The 17,160-nt window shown below is 36.2% G+C and overlaps 5 protein-coding genes across 7 annotated transcripts in view; all 5 read left to right on the forward strand.

Annotated features, from left to right (window-relative positions):
* The window catches only part of sgsm1a (small G protein signaling modulator 1a), a 43,380-nt gene extending 39,947 nt beyond the window's left edge, over positions 1 to 3,433 (forward strand). For all 3 annotated transcript variants that reach the window (XM_084114685.1, XM_084114686.1, XM_084114687.1), the window contains one exon: positions 363 to 3,433. In XM_084114685.1, coding sequence (XP_083970811.1) covers positions 363 to 451 — 89 coding nt within the window. In that variant the 3' untranslated portion in view covers positions 452 to 3,433. The remainder of the gene's footprint in view (positions 1 to 362) is intronic.
* An 872-nt stretch (positions 3,434 to 4,305) lies between these two features.
* gatc (glutamyl-tRNA amidotransferase subunit C) lies at positions 4,306 to 6,669 on the forward strand. Its single transcript, XM_084114730.1, has 5 exons — positions 4,306 to 4,664; positions 4,812 to 4,862; positions 5,837 to 6,006; positions 6,269 to 6,372; positions 6,549 to 6,669. The coding sequence occupies exons 1-5, from the start codon at positions 4,497 to 4,499 to the stop codon at positions 6,608 to 6,610; spliced, it is 555 nt and encodes a 184-aa protein (XP_083970856.1). The 5' UTR covers positions 4,306 to 4,496; the 3' UTR covers positions 6,611 to 6,669.
* A 279-nt stretch (positions 6,670 to 6,948) lies between these two features.
* On the forward strand, positions 6,949 to 8,070 carry LOC311083293 (uncharacterized protein). The gene is made up of 2 exons (XM_084114736.1): positions 6,949 to 7,354; positions 7,478 to 8,070. Exon 2 carries the CDS (start codon positions 7,481 to 7,483, stop codon positions 7,949 to 7,951), a length of 471 nt encoding a protein of 156 aa, XP_083970862.1. The 5' UTR covers positions 6,949 to 7,354; positions 7,478 to 7,480; the 3' UTR covers positions 7,952 to 8,070.
* Positions 8,071 to 10,213: 2,143 nt separating this feature from the next.
* Positions 10,214 to 11,572, forward strand: LOC311083287 (polyubiquitin-like). Its single transcript, XM_084114726.1, has 2 exons — positions 10,214 to 10,634; positions 10,752 to 11,572. The coding sequence occupies exons 1-2, from the start codon at positions 10,533 to 10,535 to the stop codon at positions 11,223 to 11,225; spliced, it is 576 nt and encodes a 191-aa protein (XP_083970852.1). The 5' UTR covers positions 10,214 to 10,532; the 3' UTR covers positions 11,226 to 11,572.
* Positions 11,573 to 15,232: 3,660 nt separating this feature from the next.
* Positions 15,233 to 16,279, forward strand: LOC311083295 (uncharacterized protein). The gene is made up of 2 exons (XM_084114738.1): positions 15,233 to 15,372; positions 15,489 to 16,279. The coding sequence occupies exon 2, from the start codon at positions 15,492 to 15,494 to the stop codon at positions 15,960 to 15,962; it is 471 nt and encodes a 156-aa protein (XP_083970864.1). The 5' UTR covers positions 15,233 to 15,372; positions 15,489 to 15,491; the 3' UTR covers positions 15,963 to 16,279.
* The last annotated feature ends 881 nt before the right edge of the window (positions 16,280 to 17,160 follow it).

The raw sequence follows: 17,160 nt of genomic DNA on the forward strand, positions 1-17,160 counted from the left end.
AGGACAATAATCATAAAATGTGGGAGAAAATGAATCAGGAAAATGAAGAAGAAAAAAAAACGAAGGAGAGGTCAACTGGACCGACGCAAATATCCCGCCATCCAGATGTTGCAACGAGGCTCCTTATATCCACGCTGGTACGGTCCACAGGTGTAGGGAATCTGCTCATAATAAGACACAGGCACAGGTAACAAACATTTCTGACCCCTAGAGGGCAGACAAATCATTACACAAGAAAAGAGTAACCGGTCAGGCTACATACACATGTAACAAACTGAATAATATAGATGTTATAAAATCATTTGAATTATTGCACCCTCATATCCCTTAATGTTGTCTCTTTTTTTTTTTTTTTTTTTTAGAAATGGCTGAGCACCACAATATCAAGCAGATTCTGACTCTAGCTAGAGACCTGGTGTGCAAAGTGCAGACACTTATAGAAAACAAGTAATTCTGAAACCTCTCGAGGAAACCATCTCATGTTCACAAAGTATCCCATCAGCCCTTGCTACTAAACAACAGAGAACATTGGCCAAAGCTTAATGAGCTTCAAGTTTAGCATAACATTTCTAATGCCAAACATCTTGATCTACCTGAAATCAGTCAGTGTGCAATTTTTTAATTGGAGTCATCTGGCTCTTTAATCAGGTTTTACTGAACATCATAGTACATCAATATCATAAGTAGATGCTGCTAATGAGTGGTCATTCACTGTATGACAGGATTGCCAGTCACTGGTGACTCGTGAGCTCTATTCCACAACCTAGTGTGCTGCCTTGCTGTCTACTGCCTACATAAACTGAAATTCAATCTCATAAGTGACTTGATTCCAAACAAATTTGGTGTTGTATAATGCTAAGCTAACAACACATAGCGAACAAAAATACTGGGTAAAATGGTCAGTTTTAATCATATTTTACTTTTTATTGATACTTTTAAGTGAAAACAAGTATTCATAATTGTCCACATGTATTGTCCACCGTTTTCTTTTTACTGTATTGTTGCAGTGCATTCTGGGATTGCCTTCTCCATGCATGCGATGCTGCCTTAGAATTTGACCAATAGAACGTATCTTAGAAGGCAGCGTAATGTTGCAGAGATGTGCCTATGATGCCTTAAAATGCTGCCTATGTAGGCAGCTCACTAGGTTTGGAAACGGAGCAAGTTCAGGTCGGGTGCGTTTTACTGCTAAGAGGCGGTCACACTAGATGGCGTGATCCATTCACTTCCTTTTTTGCGCATACGAAGGTGACAGAGCGGATGCACACAAACTGTCGTTCAAAGGTTTGGGGTCTCTCTGAATTAATTAATTTTTTTTAAAGAAGACTCATGCTTACCAAAGCTGCATTTATTTGATCAAAAATACAGTAGAAACCGTAATATTGTGAAATAAAATAATTGTTTTCTATTTAAATATATTTTAAAATGTCATTTAATCCTGTGATGGCAAAGCTGAATTTTTAGGAGCCATGATTCCAGTCTTCAGTGTCACATGATCCTTCAGAAATCATTCTAATATGTTTTTGTCAGGGTTCTTTGATGAACAGAAAGTTCAAAAGAACAGCATTTATTTGAAATGGTAAAGACATTTAAAACGTTACAAAAGATTTCTGTCACATTTGATCAGTTTAATGCATCCTTGCTGAATAAAAGTATTTATTCCTTAAAAAAAAATCGTACCTGCTCCAAAATTTGAACGGTAGTGTACATTCATAAAAATTCCATCCTGCGCTGAAATGAAAAAGATAAGCTGCTTTGTTTGTAATGCCGTGGAAAACCGTAATAGATATTTATAGAGTAGATAGTATATTTAAATGTTATGTATTATTTATTAAAAACAGAAGACCTAAAGAATTATATATTCAGATATTTGTTGTGGCATCTGAAATAATTCAGGATCATTCCGCATGCTTAAAATCCAGTGTGACCGCCCTCTTAACGCTCCTGTATGACCTGCACACTTAATTATTGTTCTGTATTCTGATGTGCCACTTTGAAAAGGTTATCCAGATTTTCCTGTGTACAAATGTAGCAGTAGGGGGCGCTGTGCTTTCAGTCGGCTGACCTTTCGCATGTGTTTCTGTAACCTGCTTATTTCCAAGTCAGTGTCTTTACTGTGAGTTGTTTCACTAAATCAGATCAGGTTATTGTATCACACAGTATATTATTGGACAATACCAAGGAATGCCTCTAGGTATTAGATTTAGTACAGAAACAAAACAAAACATGTCCGTTAATAGTTAGTGTATTCCTTCTCTTTGTGTTATGGAACTGATTAATGATTTGTGTTTTTCATTCGGTTTATGTAATGTTCGAGTCAGTCTTGTGTTTCAGTGCGTTGTTGTCAGTCACATTATGAAAATCTAACATTAGGATTTATTTTTCAGATTTGATGTTTGTCTGTGGAAGCCCATTTCCTTGAATTGTGCTCAAGTAAATCATACTTACGACATTAAAAGTCATAGTTATTACATAGTCATAATTATGTGATTCAACATGTCATAATCTCGATTTAGTATGTCAATTTCATGACTTTGTCATAATTATGATTTTTTTCTTTTCTTACGTGGCAGAAATGGGCTTCCATTTTGTGTGTGTGTGTGTGGACCAGGACAACTCACAATCACTACCGCAAGGCCTTGTCTGCTTAATGTATTCTTGTTATTTGTGGACTGTACAGACAAATACATGCTATATTTATTATATAGAGAGAATCTATATTATTAACTTTGGTGTCGTTGGCTACATGGTTTTCAGAATGGACACTAATATCCACACAAAGAAATGAATATCATCAGTGCTCTTATTTATTTTTTCATTTTTGGAATTGATTGTTGTATAAAATGTACATTGTTGCTTCTTCATCCTCCAAACACGCTATCCTCTGTTATAGCTTGTATATCTCAGTACCTTCTAAAATCTTGTAATCACAATGAAGTATTGATTCTGTGATCAAACCAGTACAGCTACGGGTCTGAAAGCTGTGTTTAATCGGGTATATCCACAATGAGGTGCAATCACAGTGTGTATCAAATCACAAGTATATAGGCTATTTTTCACATACATGATCTGTAACGTAAAGCTAAAAATGACTATTTAGGCAAGAAGCAAATCAGAATCAAAAGTGTATTTCAGATTACTTGAACACTATGAATTAGCATCTACTCTACATCATTTTTGATCTAATATGAGCAGGTGTTAATCATTGTCCTGCATTGCATCTTGTTGATTTATTCACGTGCAAAATGTATTCTAAAATGAGTAAAAAGTAATATATAATTTGTTGTTATACATTGATTTAAATCTGAATGTATGCATTTTGTCTGTTTTTTATGTGAATGTTCTTGCTACACTGTGGTCAATTACTACAAAGTGTTACATTCTAAATATATATTAAATGGTAAATGTACTTGTTTAAAAAAATGAAATAAAATGGAATTGTTCTTATTTTTCCAACAAATCTAATCGTCGTATTTCTGCCTCTGTAGGGTGTGTGCGTGTGTGTGTGTGTGTGTGTGTGTGTGTACATGTTGATCTACCCCGGTGGGGACTTCAACCTGAATGCACACTGACTCATGGGGACTCCTGTCACTGTGGTGACCTAAATTTTTTTTTTTGAAAATGTAAAAATGCTGAAATTTTTCTGTGGTGGGTAGGTTTTAGGGTTAGTATAAGGGTTTAGAATATACAGTTGGTACAGAATAAAAAACATTACGTCTATGGAGAGTCCCCACAAAGATAATGAACCAGACTTGTGTGTGTGTGTGTGTGTGTGTGTTTAATAAAAATGTTATTAGAATTTAATTTATTTTAATATAAAAATATATATATTATTTATTATGTGTTATAATCCGTTTTTTTTTTTTTTTTTTTTTAATGAACAAGTTTATGATTATGACCACGGAATAAAACAATGTAAAAGATAAATGCAAATTTTTATCGCACAATTCTGACTTTTTCTCACAATTGCGATACATAAAGTCAGAATTGCGAGATATAAACTAGCAATTGAGTGGGGAAAAAAGTCTGAAAGTCTGAACTGCGAGATAAATCACAATTAGGCTAACGTTACCTTTTTTGTTGTTGTTCAGTGGTGGAAACAAGCTCCCATATTCTCGACATATATAATACAATATATTAGTCATCCAATCATAAACATCTTTACCCTTGAATTGTGTGTTCTTTCTTTTCAAAAAGGGCAAACTAAAAAATGTTTCGCCCGAACAGGGACTTGAACCCTGGACCCTCAGATTAAAAGTCTGATGCTCTACCGACTGAGCTATCCGGGCTCTTGCTTCCTTGCAAACACATCTCCTGTCAAAACATACGTCATGAACTTTGAAACCTACAACTTCCGGAAATAGCCTATAGAAATGTAGTTTTTGTTGTTGTTAGGGGGAGGACGTCTGTTGTTAGGGGTCCTTAGCAATACTATATAATCGCGTTTTAACTGACTTCACACAGCAACGTGACAGTTTTAGGAACGTGATTTAAACATGTTCTGTAAATGTGCAGCACGAGCTTCAAGGGCGCTGCGGCCTGCGCATCCTCGGTGTGGAGTATTGAAGCTGTCCGCTCTAAGCGCCACTGTATCGGCCAGCAGAACGTCCTGGTCCCGATTGACATTAAAACGGGAATCAAGTAACTCTGCCTGTGATTCCAAGGTAAAACGTGATTCATTTGCAGACCGTTGTGTTGGGATGTATAAATGTTTAAGAAATAAATGAACCCATCGATACGTTAACAAATATTTGCTTTTTAACATATTATGCAATGCTTATAAACATTTCGCACCCTGTTCCAATCTTCAGGTTCCTCAGATACCCTCATGGAAGCCCATAGATGAAAATCAACTTCCACCGGTAATGCCTCTTTTTGCACACACGTTTTTTCTGTACACTTACAGTAGGCTAGCGGGCAGTGTGGTAAGATGTGCAACCCCGACAATTTTTGCCTCATTGCCAAATATTTCTCCTACAAACTTAGCAAAAATGTAGCACGACTGGCGCAGGAGAAATACATTTATTATCTAGCTTTACTTTGACGTATTCTGTACAACGTTTTTTGAACTTCACAGTAGAGGGCAGCAGAATACCAGTTCAGAATCTGAGCAGCTCTCAACCGTCACATTTAAACCAAAGTTTTAATGTAAATATATATATATATATTTGATTGTTATTGTTCTCAGTACCTAGTAACATGTTGTAAGTTACATGTTGTAACAATGAAATATTAATCCTATGATCAAACCAGCTCATTGGCCCACAGTTTCAAACCATATGAATAAACTGTAATTAAAAAGTAGATTCCTTGTGCTAACACTGATTTTTTAACATTGAAGTCAAAGTCATATGCAAAGGCACTCTATCCCCCGGTTTCACAGACAAGGCTTAAGCATAGTCCCAGACTAAAATGCATGTTTAAGCTGTTTTAACTGAAAGCAATTTGCACTGACATTTGCACTGACACTGTCAGTGCCATTGTTTTGTCTCAAAATGCACATCAGTGATGTTTTTTTTCCCCTAAGGCACATATATAAAAGCTTCTTAAATGTCCTAGTTGAACTATGGCCTAATCCTGGCTTAATCTAAGCCCTGTCTGTGAAACCAGGCCTGGGTCTGAAACCTGGGGTTGATCAGGTACATTACAATATTTAGAAAAATGTAATAATAAAGTAAGAATATTTCTTAATTATGAGAGCATTTATAGTGTGACACAATTTTGCCTTATTAGTAATAAAAATAATCCTTCATTGCATTTGAAGGATTTTCTTTATTTGTTGAGAATTTAGTTTATTTTCCCCAAACTAGTAACCATGTTTAACTTTTATTTGCAGGCAACAAGAGTCTCACCAGACCTTGTGGACAAGTTGGAGAGATTAGCCCTTGTTGACTTCGGCAGTAAAGAAGGGGTGGACTGTCTGGAGAAAGCCATTCGATTTGCTGATCAACTTCATGTCATCAATACTGAAGGTGTAGATCCAATGGATTCAGTTCTAGAGGACAGGTATTCAACGAAGCTCAGATCAATTCATAACAGTTTACTAGTTGTTCCCGATACGACTTCCAGTCAGTTTTGACGGGTGAAATAACGCAATACTTTTTTTGATGGTGTTTTCTTTGGTTTTCTGATAATAATGTCAATGCAAAATGATGGTTACAGCCCTGATCTGCCCAACCACTCCAAGTATGTTTGCTCATAGTACAGTGTCAAAATGTCACCATTTTATAGAAGCTAAACTTTTCCTTGAACTCCATGTTGTGTACAGAGACTTGTATTTGAGAGCTGATACTGTAACAGAGGGTGAATGTGCGGAGGAGCTGCTCCAGCTGGCCAAAAACACAGTAGAGGAGTACTTTGTTGCACCTCCAGGTAAAAAAAAGGAATTAACCAGAGATGGAAGACACTTTGATTCACCGTTTAATTTTCTAACTGTTTGTCCATCTGACTAGAACAAAGGTGTTTTGGTTAACTTTATTGTGCTGAGTTTCTAAGTAACCAAATCTGTGTAACACTCATGAATAATCAATCTTTCTTTTTTAATGTAGGAAACATCCCACTACCAAAGAGAGAAGAGAGATCTGCTATGCTTAAACACTCTGAATTCTGACTGAAATGTAACACTGGCTCTGACTTTGTGTTATAATAAATATTTATTTAGTATATCAATTGTGCTGTATCTGGAGTGTGGTAATGTTCCAAACAAGTTTTATGGAAACTATTAACATCCCCTTTATAGAGATCAAACAAAACAAAAACAAATCAAACACAAATATAAATTATTTAAATAAATTAAGGAACCAACAAGAAGGGCATATTACAGAGATTATCAAATAATCATAATTTGATTAACAAAAATGTCAATGCAATAAAACTAGAAGACAGAACAGAGAATGTTGAGTTTGGTTTGCTTTATTTTCCTTTGCATCACGTGATCGTGGGGAATTCCGTCATTCCGATGATCCCTGATGTTGAGAAGCTACTTTTAATGTTTGTCTACTCTAGAGCCTATATAAATTACAAAGGTACTTTTTTTAAGGTAAATATATGAAAAATATGTAGCCTAATGAAAGTTTCAGGAATTTATATGATTTTACTGAACAGGAATGTATTGTTGATTATTCAGAAAGCTGCCCAGAACGTCCTGTCGATACTTCAGCGATTAGTTGAGAATGGAAACAGAAAGTGTCCGAGTAAGTTTTCGGGAACAAAACATTATTTTGAGGCGGGGCTTGAGTTGATGCAATATATAGCCTATTCATGACATGCCTCTGCTCACTGTGACCAGAGACACATTATTCGGTGTAATTTACCTGACTATTCAGCGAAAAGCCGTATTCAACAACCCAGCTCGGTAAATTGCATAGCTTATTTATGGAAATATTGTACATTCATATTAACGCTAATCTCCAGGTTTAAATAAGTATACGATGTGGTAGTAGTTCTTATGCTTTTATATTTGATCTCATCCTGGCAGATAATGGAACTGACAGTAAAACTGTTGAACGGAGATGTGAAGCGGCTGGTGGTGGACGGTAATACCACAGTTGGTGAACTCAAGAAGCTCATTTTTCAGAACTTCAATGAACCTCCTCACAAACAGAAGCTTTCTATCGTCAACGGTCACCGTATCAACCTTGAGGATGATTCCAGAAGCCTCAGCAGTTACGGGTTGCACTCAGGCTCAGTGGTGATGCTGCTCATCACGAACCCTGCACCTTTCCAAGTGTTCGTCAAGAACGAGGATGGCCAGATTCATAATTATGAAGTTGATGTCAATGAGACCGTAGATCAGCTCCAGAATAAGATCTTCCGCAAAGAGAGAGTCCCCAATGATCAGTATCGACTGATTTACAACGGTAAACAGCTGGAGGCTGGAAAGAGGCTGCAAGACTACAAAATCACACCTGGAAGCACCATTCACATGGCTCTCCGTCTCCGAGGAGGTTAATGAAGGAGATCCGCGCAACCAGGATTCATTACTGATCCAACTTTTTATTAATGACTAAAGACTGCCAAAACATAGAAGTCTTACTGAAAGACACTTTTTAGTCACTCTCTAGATACGATTATCTACAGCCTATAAATGTACCAATGCCTAACGTGTGATATTAGAATATTATTTAGTTTAAATTGTGATTGAATTTATTCATGTAATTTAATAAATTGATAAAATGTGGAATAAGAATAATCATTTCTCACTGTTCCAGTTTAAGGTCATATGTGCTCGCCTTTGTTGTTATGAATGTTAGGCTATGCATTATATTTTTATGTTGTAAATACCAGTCCTGCAGTGTACATTTATCGACTTATGATATCGACTTTTGTTGCACTATTTTCCTGTTATCACTAAAGCTGTTTTGAAACAATCTGTATTGTAAAAAGGGCTATACAAATAAAGGTGATTTGACTAGAGTAAACACAAAAGAGCAGTATAATCATTTTCATATTATGGATCACTGATGTAAAATATAGGCTATTGTATTAATACAGTAGTCTATGTATTTCCATTTTGAAATGAATAGGAGCTGATGACAAATGTACATTCATTTTCTTTTTATTTGATCAAAATTATGACTAGATTATCACTTGCTTCCCATCTCTGTCCTCAGACCATAACTCAACACTTCATATAGAGTAAAATCTATTTGAATAAATGTAAGAAAAACAGCATTACAAATAATTATCTTTTAAAGCACATAACGTTAGAGTAATAATGAACATGAACAACTTAAAAAGCGCTGACCTGTATCACTTGACTGCTGCAGATTTATTTTGATGTTGATAGTGTTGCTATTGACACGCATAAATTTGAGTCACAGTCAGCTCTGAGTATAACGTCACTCACAGGTTTCCATCTCTTCCAAATTACAGTATTTATGGTGAGAATGCAGCATAAGCTTGTTGTTTTGGTTCAGAAGGAACTGTAAAAGGTGGCTGCTGTTTGTTTACGGCCCTCTGTGACTGACGTCGACTGATGACGTGTGATGTCTGCACAGTACACTGAAAAAAAAACAATAAGTAAAATTTACTTAATTTTTCTGTCAAGTTTTTGCACACATATATTTAAGTAAATTTCACATATGGAATTAAGTAAACTCTCCTTAACTAAGTTAAGTGAAAATAACAAAGAAAATAAGTAATTTTAACTTGGCTAGTAAACGGTTGAGTAATATCTATTTAGTTGAAGTTTCCTTTGCAGTACATTTCACTCAAATAATATAACATTGAATTAAACCACACTTTAAAATATGCTTTAGAAACATCTAAATAATCAATACAATAGATATTGTGTGAGACACCATATCTACATATCAAAAGTTGTGCATCATGTGAATGCAGAGAGCTCAATATGGTAGACAATACACAATGACGGTAACATCTGAGGGATCGTTTTTGTGTTTCAGTGTGTCATTTTGTGTAGAAAATGAACTCGTGTCACAAAATGGCAAGTTATTAATCAAAACAACAAAAGCAATGATAAAACAGCTGTAAAACAGTGAAAAATCAACCTCATTAATTAATCAAGGCCCAGTGCATGATGGGAACACCAGTATCAGAAAAGTTGAGTAATTTTACTTAATTTTATAACGTTGATATTTACGCTTTAATTTCTACACACTTGAATTGAGTACTAATATAGAATTTACTTAGTTTTTTAATTCTTGCCTGAAGTGAACTAACTTTTTCATGTAGAAATTACATTGTTTTTTTCTGTAGTATGTACTTCACCACAAAATAAGTTTTATCAGTGTAAGGTGTGTGGAGGTATGAAAATACATATGTTGACAAGCAGGTTGAGACTGCAATGACTGGATGAACATTTTATGGTCCTACACCTTCCACAGACAATACATATATATATATATACATTTAGACCACTGAACTTAGCGATTGAAATTGAGATTTTCAACCAGCAAATAAAAAATGTTTCTGGAACAAACTGCCTACACTGCCTTTAATGAAAACACTTCTAAAATAAGGAAATTTCAATGTCAAACCTCTACAAATTGAATAATCCAAGCTATTTTGACATCAAAAGCATAAGAACATTTAGAGAAAAGCTTATCCCAGGAAATAAACACAAAACTGCACAATAAATAGACTGTTAAGCACATGATTGTCACCTATCAGGTGGGCCTATTGTGCACCACAGGTGTTTCGCATGCTGTATGACGTGCTCCACTTACCTGATCCTACATCACGTGATCGTGGGGAATTCCGTCATTCCAATGATCCCTGATGTTGAGAAGCTACTTTTAATGTTTGTCTACTCTAGAGCCTATATAAATTACAAAGGTACTTTTTTAAGGTAAATCTATGAAAAATATGTAGCCTAATGAAAGTTTCAGGATTTGATTTGATTACTAAACAGGAATGTAGCCTATTGTTGATTATTCAGAAAGCTGCCCTGAACGTCCTGTCGATACTTCAGCGATTAGTTGAGAATGGAAACAGAAAGTGACCGAGTATGTTTTTGGAAACGAAATGTATTTTGAGGCGGGGCTTGAGTTGATGCTTTATATATATTCATGACATGCCTCTGCTCTGCTCACTGTGACCAGAGACACATTATTCCGTGTAATTTACCTGCTGACTATTCAGGAAAAAGCCGTATTCAACAACCCAGCTCGGTAAGTTGCATAGCATAGTCTATTTATGAAACTATTGTACATTTATATTAACGCTAATCTCCCGTATGCGATGTTGTAGTAGTTCTAATCCTTTTATATTTTATCTCATGTTGACAGATAATGGAACTGACAGTAAAACTGTTGAACGGAGATGTGAAGCGGCTGGTGGTGGACGGTAATACCACAGTTGGTGAACTCAAGAAGCTCATTTTTCAGAACTTCAATGAACCTCCTCACAAACAGAAGCTTTCTATCGACAACGGTCATCGTATCAACCTTGAGGATGATTCCAGAAGCCTCAGCAGTTACGGGTTGCACTCAGGCTCAGTGGTGAGTCTTATCATCACGAAACCTCGACCTTTCCAAGTGTTCGTCAGGAACGTGAATGGCCAGACCAAAACCTATGATGTTGATGTCAATGAGACCGTAGATCAGCTCCAGAATAAGATCTTCCGCAAAGAGGAAGTCCTCAATGATCAGCAGCGACTGAATTACAACGGCAGACAACTGGAGGCTGGAAAGAGTCTGCAAGACTACGACATCACATCTGGAAGCACTGTTGACATGACTCTCCGTCTCCGAGGAGGTTAATGAAGGAGATCCGCGCAACCAGGATTCATTACTGATCCAACGTTTTATTGACTAAAGATTGAACATGCCAAAATATAAAAATCCTACTGAAAGACATTTTTTAGTCGCTCTATATACAATTATTTATAGCTTATATGTATAGGCCTCACATGTCTGATATTAGAATATTTAGTTTAAATTAAGATTTAAAGTATTTATGTGATTGAATAAATTGATAAAATATGGAATAAGAATAATCCTTTCTCATACAGTTTTAGTTTAAGGCCATATGTGCTGGCCTGTACCCTTTGTTGTTATATGAATGTTATGCATTATATTTATATGTTGTAAATAAAATGTAAATACCAGTCCTGTGCATTGTGCATGTTTTATTGACTTAGTATGGAGTAACTGGTAAACACAAAACAGCATAGGCTACTTCTAACAATTTCAAACAAACATTTTCATATTATGGATCACTGGATGAAAATCAAATAATTGTATTAATACAGTAGTCTATGTATTTCCATTTTGAAATGAATAGGAGCTGATCACAAATGTGTGTTCATTCATTTTCTTTTTATTTAAACAAAAATATGACTAGATTATCACTTCCTGTCCTTAGACCATAACTCTGTACTTCATACAGAGTTAAACCTATTTTAAATGTAAGAAAAACAGCATTATACATAATTATATTTTAAAGTATCACTAGTTTGTCTTGACAGAAAGATGTGGTTAAAAATAAAAAGATTGTTTTTATGGGGTGTCACAGGTGTGCCCCTTCTGTGTCAGGTATTAAAGGTAGGGTAGGCAATTTTCGAAGCGGCTAGCAATAGCAAGTCCCTTCCCTTCAGAACTCTCTCCAAAGCCACACTTCGAAACACACGATCGTGCACAGCAAAGTTTGCAAAGTGCCACGAGATGAGAGATGGCGTTAAACTACCTCATGTCTCAAAGCACATAACATTACAATAATAATGAACAAACAACTTAAAGAGCACTGACCTGTCTCACCTGACTGCAGCAGATTCATTTCGACATTGATAGTGTTGCCGTTAAAACATAAATTAGAGTCACAAAGCGCTCCGAGTATATTGTCACAGGTTTCCATCTCTTTCAAATTGCAATAGTTATGGTGAGAACGCAGCATAAGCTGGTTGTTTTGGTTCAGGAGGAACTGTAAAAGGTGGCTGCAGTTTCGGTTGCGGTGCTCGGCCTCGGTGACTGACGTCTGTCTAACTCTTCATAGGCTCATGAAACACGCTGATGACGTCTGATGTAGGGTATGAAAAAACATACGTTGACGACATGCAGGTAGGACATCGTATCATTGCATTCAGACCGAATGCAATGATTAGACAAACATTTTATGGTCCTACACCTTCCACAGATGATATATATATATACACATATGAATACAGATCACCAGTGTTGGGGAAAGTTACTTTTAAAAGTAATGCATTACAATATTGCGTTACTCCCCCAAAAAGTAACTAATTGCATTACTTAGTTACTTTTTATGAAAAGTAATGTGTTACATTACTTTTACGTTACTTTTTCTTCTCACCTGGGCTGGGCTTGCTTTTTTGTTTTTTTAATAACAAGACCAACAAAAAAGTTATATTTTTGGCAAATGTTAAGGCCCTTTCACACCAAAAGTGAACTGAATAACCCTCAGGCTGAAGGAAATGTATATTTACGCTTGTACAGTAAAGGCTGCCGCTCAAACTAACCTTTCAGCTGCGCTGCTGTTCTGGATTAAAGAACAATAATATACAGGAGAAGGAAGTTCAACACTCTTATTTCTAAATCTTATAAAGTAATTTTTGCTTATTAGTATGGTTGAATTAGATCATTGAAGGTCAGCAGCAAAGACATTAATAAAGTGAGATTAAATTCACAAAGTATATTTGTGTAATCTAATAGTTAATTATAAAAGTTGAGTAAAGTTCTGAGATTGCATTTTACTGTTTTTATTTATTTTAAGCAGTGAGATGAGTAAGTTCACATACTCTAGAACTCTAGAACTACTCTAGAACTACAATAACCATCATGTTTACACAGCGCACACACCACCACCTCACTTTGTTTCTCTCAACATGGGGACAGGAGAGCTGTCAGTCAATAAATGTGAAAAAGTAACTAGCGTTACTTATTTGGAAAAGTAACTTAGATATTTTATTGCAAATTGAAAAAGTAATGCATTACTTTACTAGTTACTTGAAAAAGTAATCTGATTACGTAACTCAAGTTACTTGTAATGAGTTACCCCCAACACTGCAGATCACTGATTGCTATCAGGATGTGAAGAGACTTCCAACCAGCATAACAAAAAATGTTTCTGGAAAAAAATCGCCTAATGAAAACACTTCTAAAATCAGGAGATTTCAATGTCATGTACCTCTACAAATTGAATAATCCAACCAAAATAAATGTATAAATAAATAAACTTTAATACTTCAGTTTTGTAGCATGTAGCTGTTTTGACATCAAACGCCTCTTAAGAACATTTAGAGAAAAGCTTATCCCAGGAAATAAACACAAAACTGCACTATAAATAGACTGTTAAGCACATAAACAAGATTGTCACCTGGGCCTATGTGCACCACAGGTGTTTCGCATGCTGTATAACGTGCTCCACTTACCTGGGGCGCGTTCAAGTTCAAAACGGTGCGCAACGTTTTGCTACGGTTTCCGGGTTGAACGTCATGTTTCCTGGAAACGGCGTGCACCGGTGTGCAACGGGGTTTGAGATACGTTTTCTCTTGTTTGGTGGGTGTGTCAGAACTGCAGTCCAATCAGCAGCAACGTAAAGCACACGGTATTAAAGTGAACTCGCACAATGGGTTCAAGGAAAGTAATTTACAGATGTCTTCGGTGCAGCTCGGTATACGCAACAACTGAGGATATTAGAAGACATGTTTGTTTTATTGTAAAAATATAGGTTATCAACATGATGTAGTTGCTTATATTTTTAGCTTCATTGCAAGTGTATGACATTTGGTATAGAAATAATCAATGGTAATTAAGTGCTTTTCCTAAAAAGGAGAAAGAAAATACAGGGTATTAAAACAGTATGAACTACAAATAAAGTCAGTATGTGAGGCTAAATAGATGTGTTTTAGTCTGAATTAGGTAATATGTGTGTTTCCATTTCAGTTTCAGCAATCCCTTCACTCGACTGGGATGTTCTCTTTTGTTCTGGGCGGCAAGTGCAGTAACTGTAACATCGGGCATATTTTGTACTATTAAACACATATTTATACCGACTTCATCAGGCTCCGAAAATTCTTCACAAAGAACACAAAGAATGGCCTTCTCAGCTGCCATAGTTGCAACTCTTGCGTCATCAGAACAGTGTGTTCAACGCATCACCGTTTCTGTTTAAAAAACGTTGTGCAACGTTTTGTCGGGGCTGAACGCAGCCCTGGATTTCCCCCAGTCACGTGATCATGTGGAATGCCTTCTCATTCCAGTGATCTGTTTTCCTAATGCCTAAATGAAACTTAAGCAGACTGCTGTTTTTCTGTTGATATTTTTTAAAAATAATAATTTTTATGTTTATGAAACATCTATGTTGATAAAAAATGCACTTGTTAACGTAGATCACGTTAAACAAATAGTCCTGCTATTCCCATGCTGCAAATAGCCTACAGAACGTTCCCTTACCGTTTCCATAGGTCTAAATGCTGAGGTTGCATACATTTTTGTAATAACCTAAAAAGAACCTATAGCATACACAGAACGTTCTTTAATAATTATGTTTTATTTTTATAACCATAAACATTTCCTTTCCAGAAAGTTCTTCTATGATCTGTTGAATAGCCTGAAGCAAACGCGATTTTTTTTATAGCCTAATAAATAAAGTTATTTTTAAATTTAACAGAATAAATGTGTTTTATAGGCTACATGCCTATCGTAGCCTACTATTGTTTATTGGCACGTCAGCGATTAAGTGAGAATGGAAACAGAAAGTGACTACAGGTTTTCGGAAACAAAACATTGAGGCGGAGGCGGAGGCGGAGCATGAGTTGACGCTTTGTATAAATATTCATGCCTCTGCTCAGTGTGACCAGAGTAACATAGTTTGAGTGTGACTTACAATACTTATTCAAGAAAGCAATTCAGCGAAAGCCGTAGCAGCCTATTTGCAGAACCCAGCTCGGTAAGTCGCATTATTGCCTACAAATATTGCACATTAATTTTAACGTTAATCTCTATTTTAAAATAAGTTTATGATGTTGCAGTAGTTCTAATGCTAATTTGATCTCATCCTGGCAGATAATGGAACTGACAGTAAAACTGTTGAACGGAGATGTGAAGCGGCTGGTGGTGAACGGTAATACCACAGTTGGTGAACTCAAGAAGCTCATTTTTCAGAACTTCAATGAACCTCCTCACAAACAGAAGCTTTCTATCGACAACGGTCACCTTATCAGCCTTGAGGATGATTCCAGAAGCCTCAGCAGTTACGGGTTGCACTCAGGCTCAGTGGTGATGCTGCTCATCACGAACCCTGCACCTTTCCAAGTGTTCGTCAGGAACGAGAGGGGCCAGACCAAAACCTATGAAGTTGATGTTGATGAGACCGTAGATCAGCTCCAGACTAAGATCTTCCGCAAAGAGAGTGTCCCCAAGGATCAGCAGCGACTGATTTACAACGGCAGACAACTGGAGGCTGCCATGAAGTTGCAAGACTACGACATCACATCTGGAAGCACCATTCACATGACTCTCCGTCTCCGAGGAGATTAATGAAGGAGATCCGCTCGACCAGGATTCATTACTGATCCAACGTTTTATTGACTAAAGATTAAGCATGCCAAAATATAAAAATCCTACTGAAAGACACTTTTTAGTCGCTCTCTATAATAATTTCTATAGCTTATAAATGTGTATATACATTTATATACATAGGCTATCTATGTGATTGAATAAATTGATAAAATATGGAATACGAATAATCCTTTCTCACAGTTTTAGTTTAAGGCCATATGTGCTGGCCTATACCCTTTGTTGTTATATGAATGTTATGCATTATATTTCTATGTAGTAAATAAAATGTAAATACCAGTCCTGTGCATTGTGCATGTTTTATTGACTTATGGAGTAACTGGTAAACACAAAACAGCATAGGCCTACTAATAATTTCAAACAAACATTTTCATATTATGGATCACAGGATGTAAAATATAATAATTGTATTAATAGGCTACAGTAGTTTATGTATTTCCATTTTGAAAATAGGAGCTGATCACAAATGTATGTTCATTCATTTTCTTTTTATTTAAACAAAAATATGACTAGATTATCACTTCCTGTCCTTAGACATTAACTCTGTACTTCATAGAGTAAAACCTATTTTAAATGTAAGAAAAACAGCATTATACATAATTATATTTTATCATACTTTGTTATGACAGAAAGATGTAGTTAAAAATAAAAAGATTGTTTTTATGGGGTGTCACAGGTGTGCCCCTTCTGTGTCAGGTATTAAAGGTAGGGTAGGCAATTTTCGGAGCGGCTAGCAATAGCAAGTCCCTTCCCTTCAGAACTCTCTCCAAAGCCACACCTCGAAACACATGATCACGCACAGCAAAGTTTGCAAAGTGCCACGAGATGAGAGATGGCGTTAAACTACCTCATGTCTCAAAGCACATAACATTACAATAATAATGAACAAACAACTTAAAGAGCACTGACCTGTCTCACCTGACTGCAGCAGATTCATTTCGACATTGATAGTGTTGCCGTTAAAACATAAATTAGAGTTACAAAGTGCTCTGAGTATATTGTTACAGATTTCCATCTCTTTCAAATTGAAATAGTTATGGCGTGAACGCAGCATAAGCTGGTTGTTTTGGTTCAGGAGGAACTGTAAAAGGTGGCTGCTGCTCGGCCTCGGTGACTGACGTCTGTCTAACTCTTCATAGGCTCATGAAAAACGCTGATG

The sequence above is a fragment of the Abramis brama genome, assembly GCF_963993115.1.
Source record: "Abramis brama genome assembly, chromosome: 5".
NCBI classification, from domain to species: Eukaryota; Metazoa; Chordata; class Actinopteri; order Cypriniformes; family Leuciscidae; genus Abramis; species Abramis brama.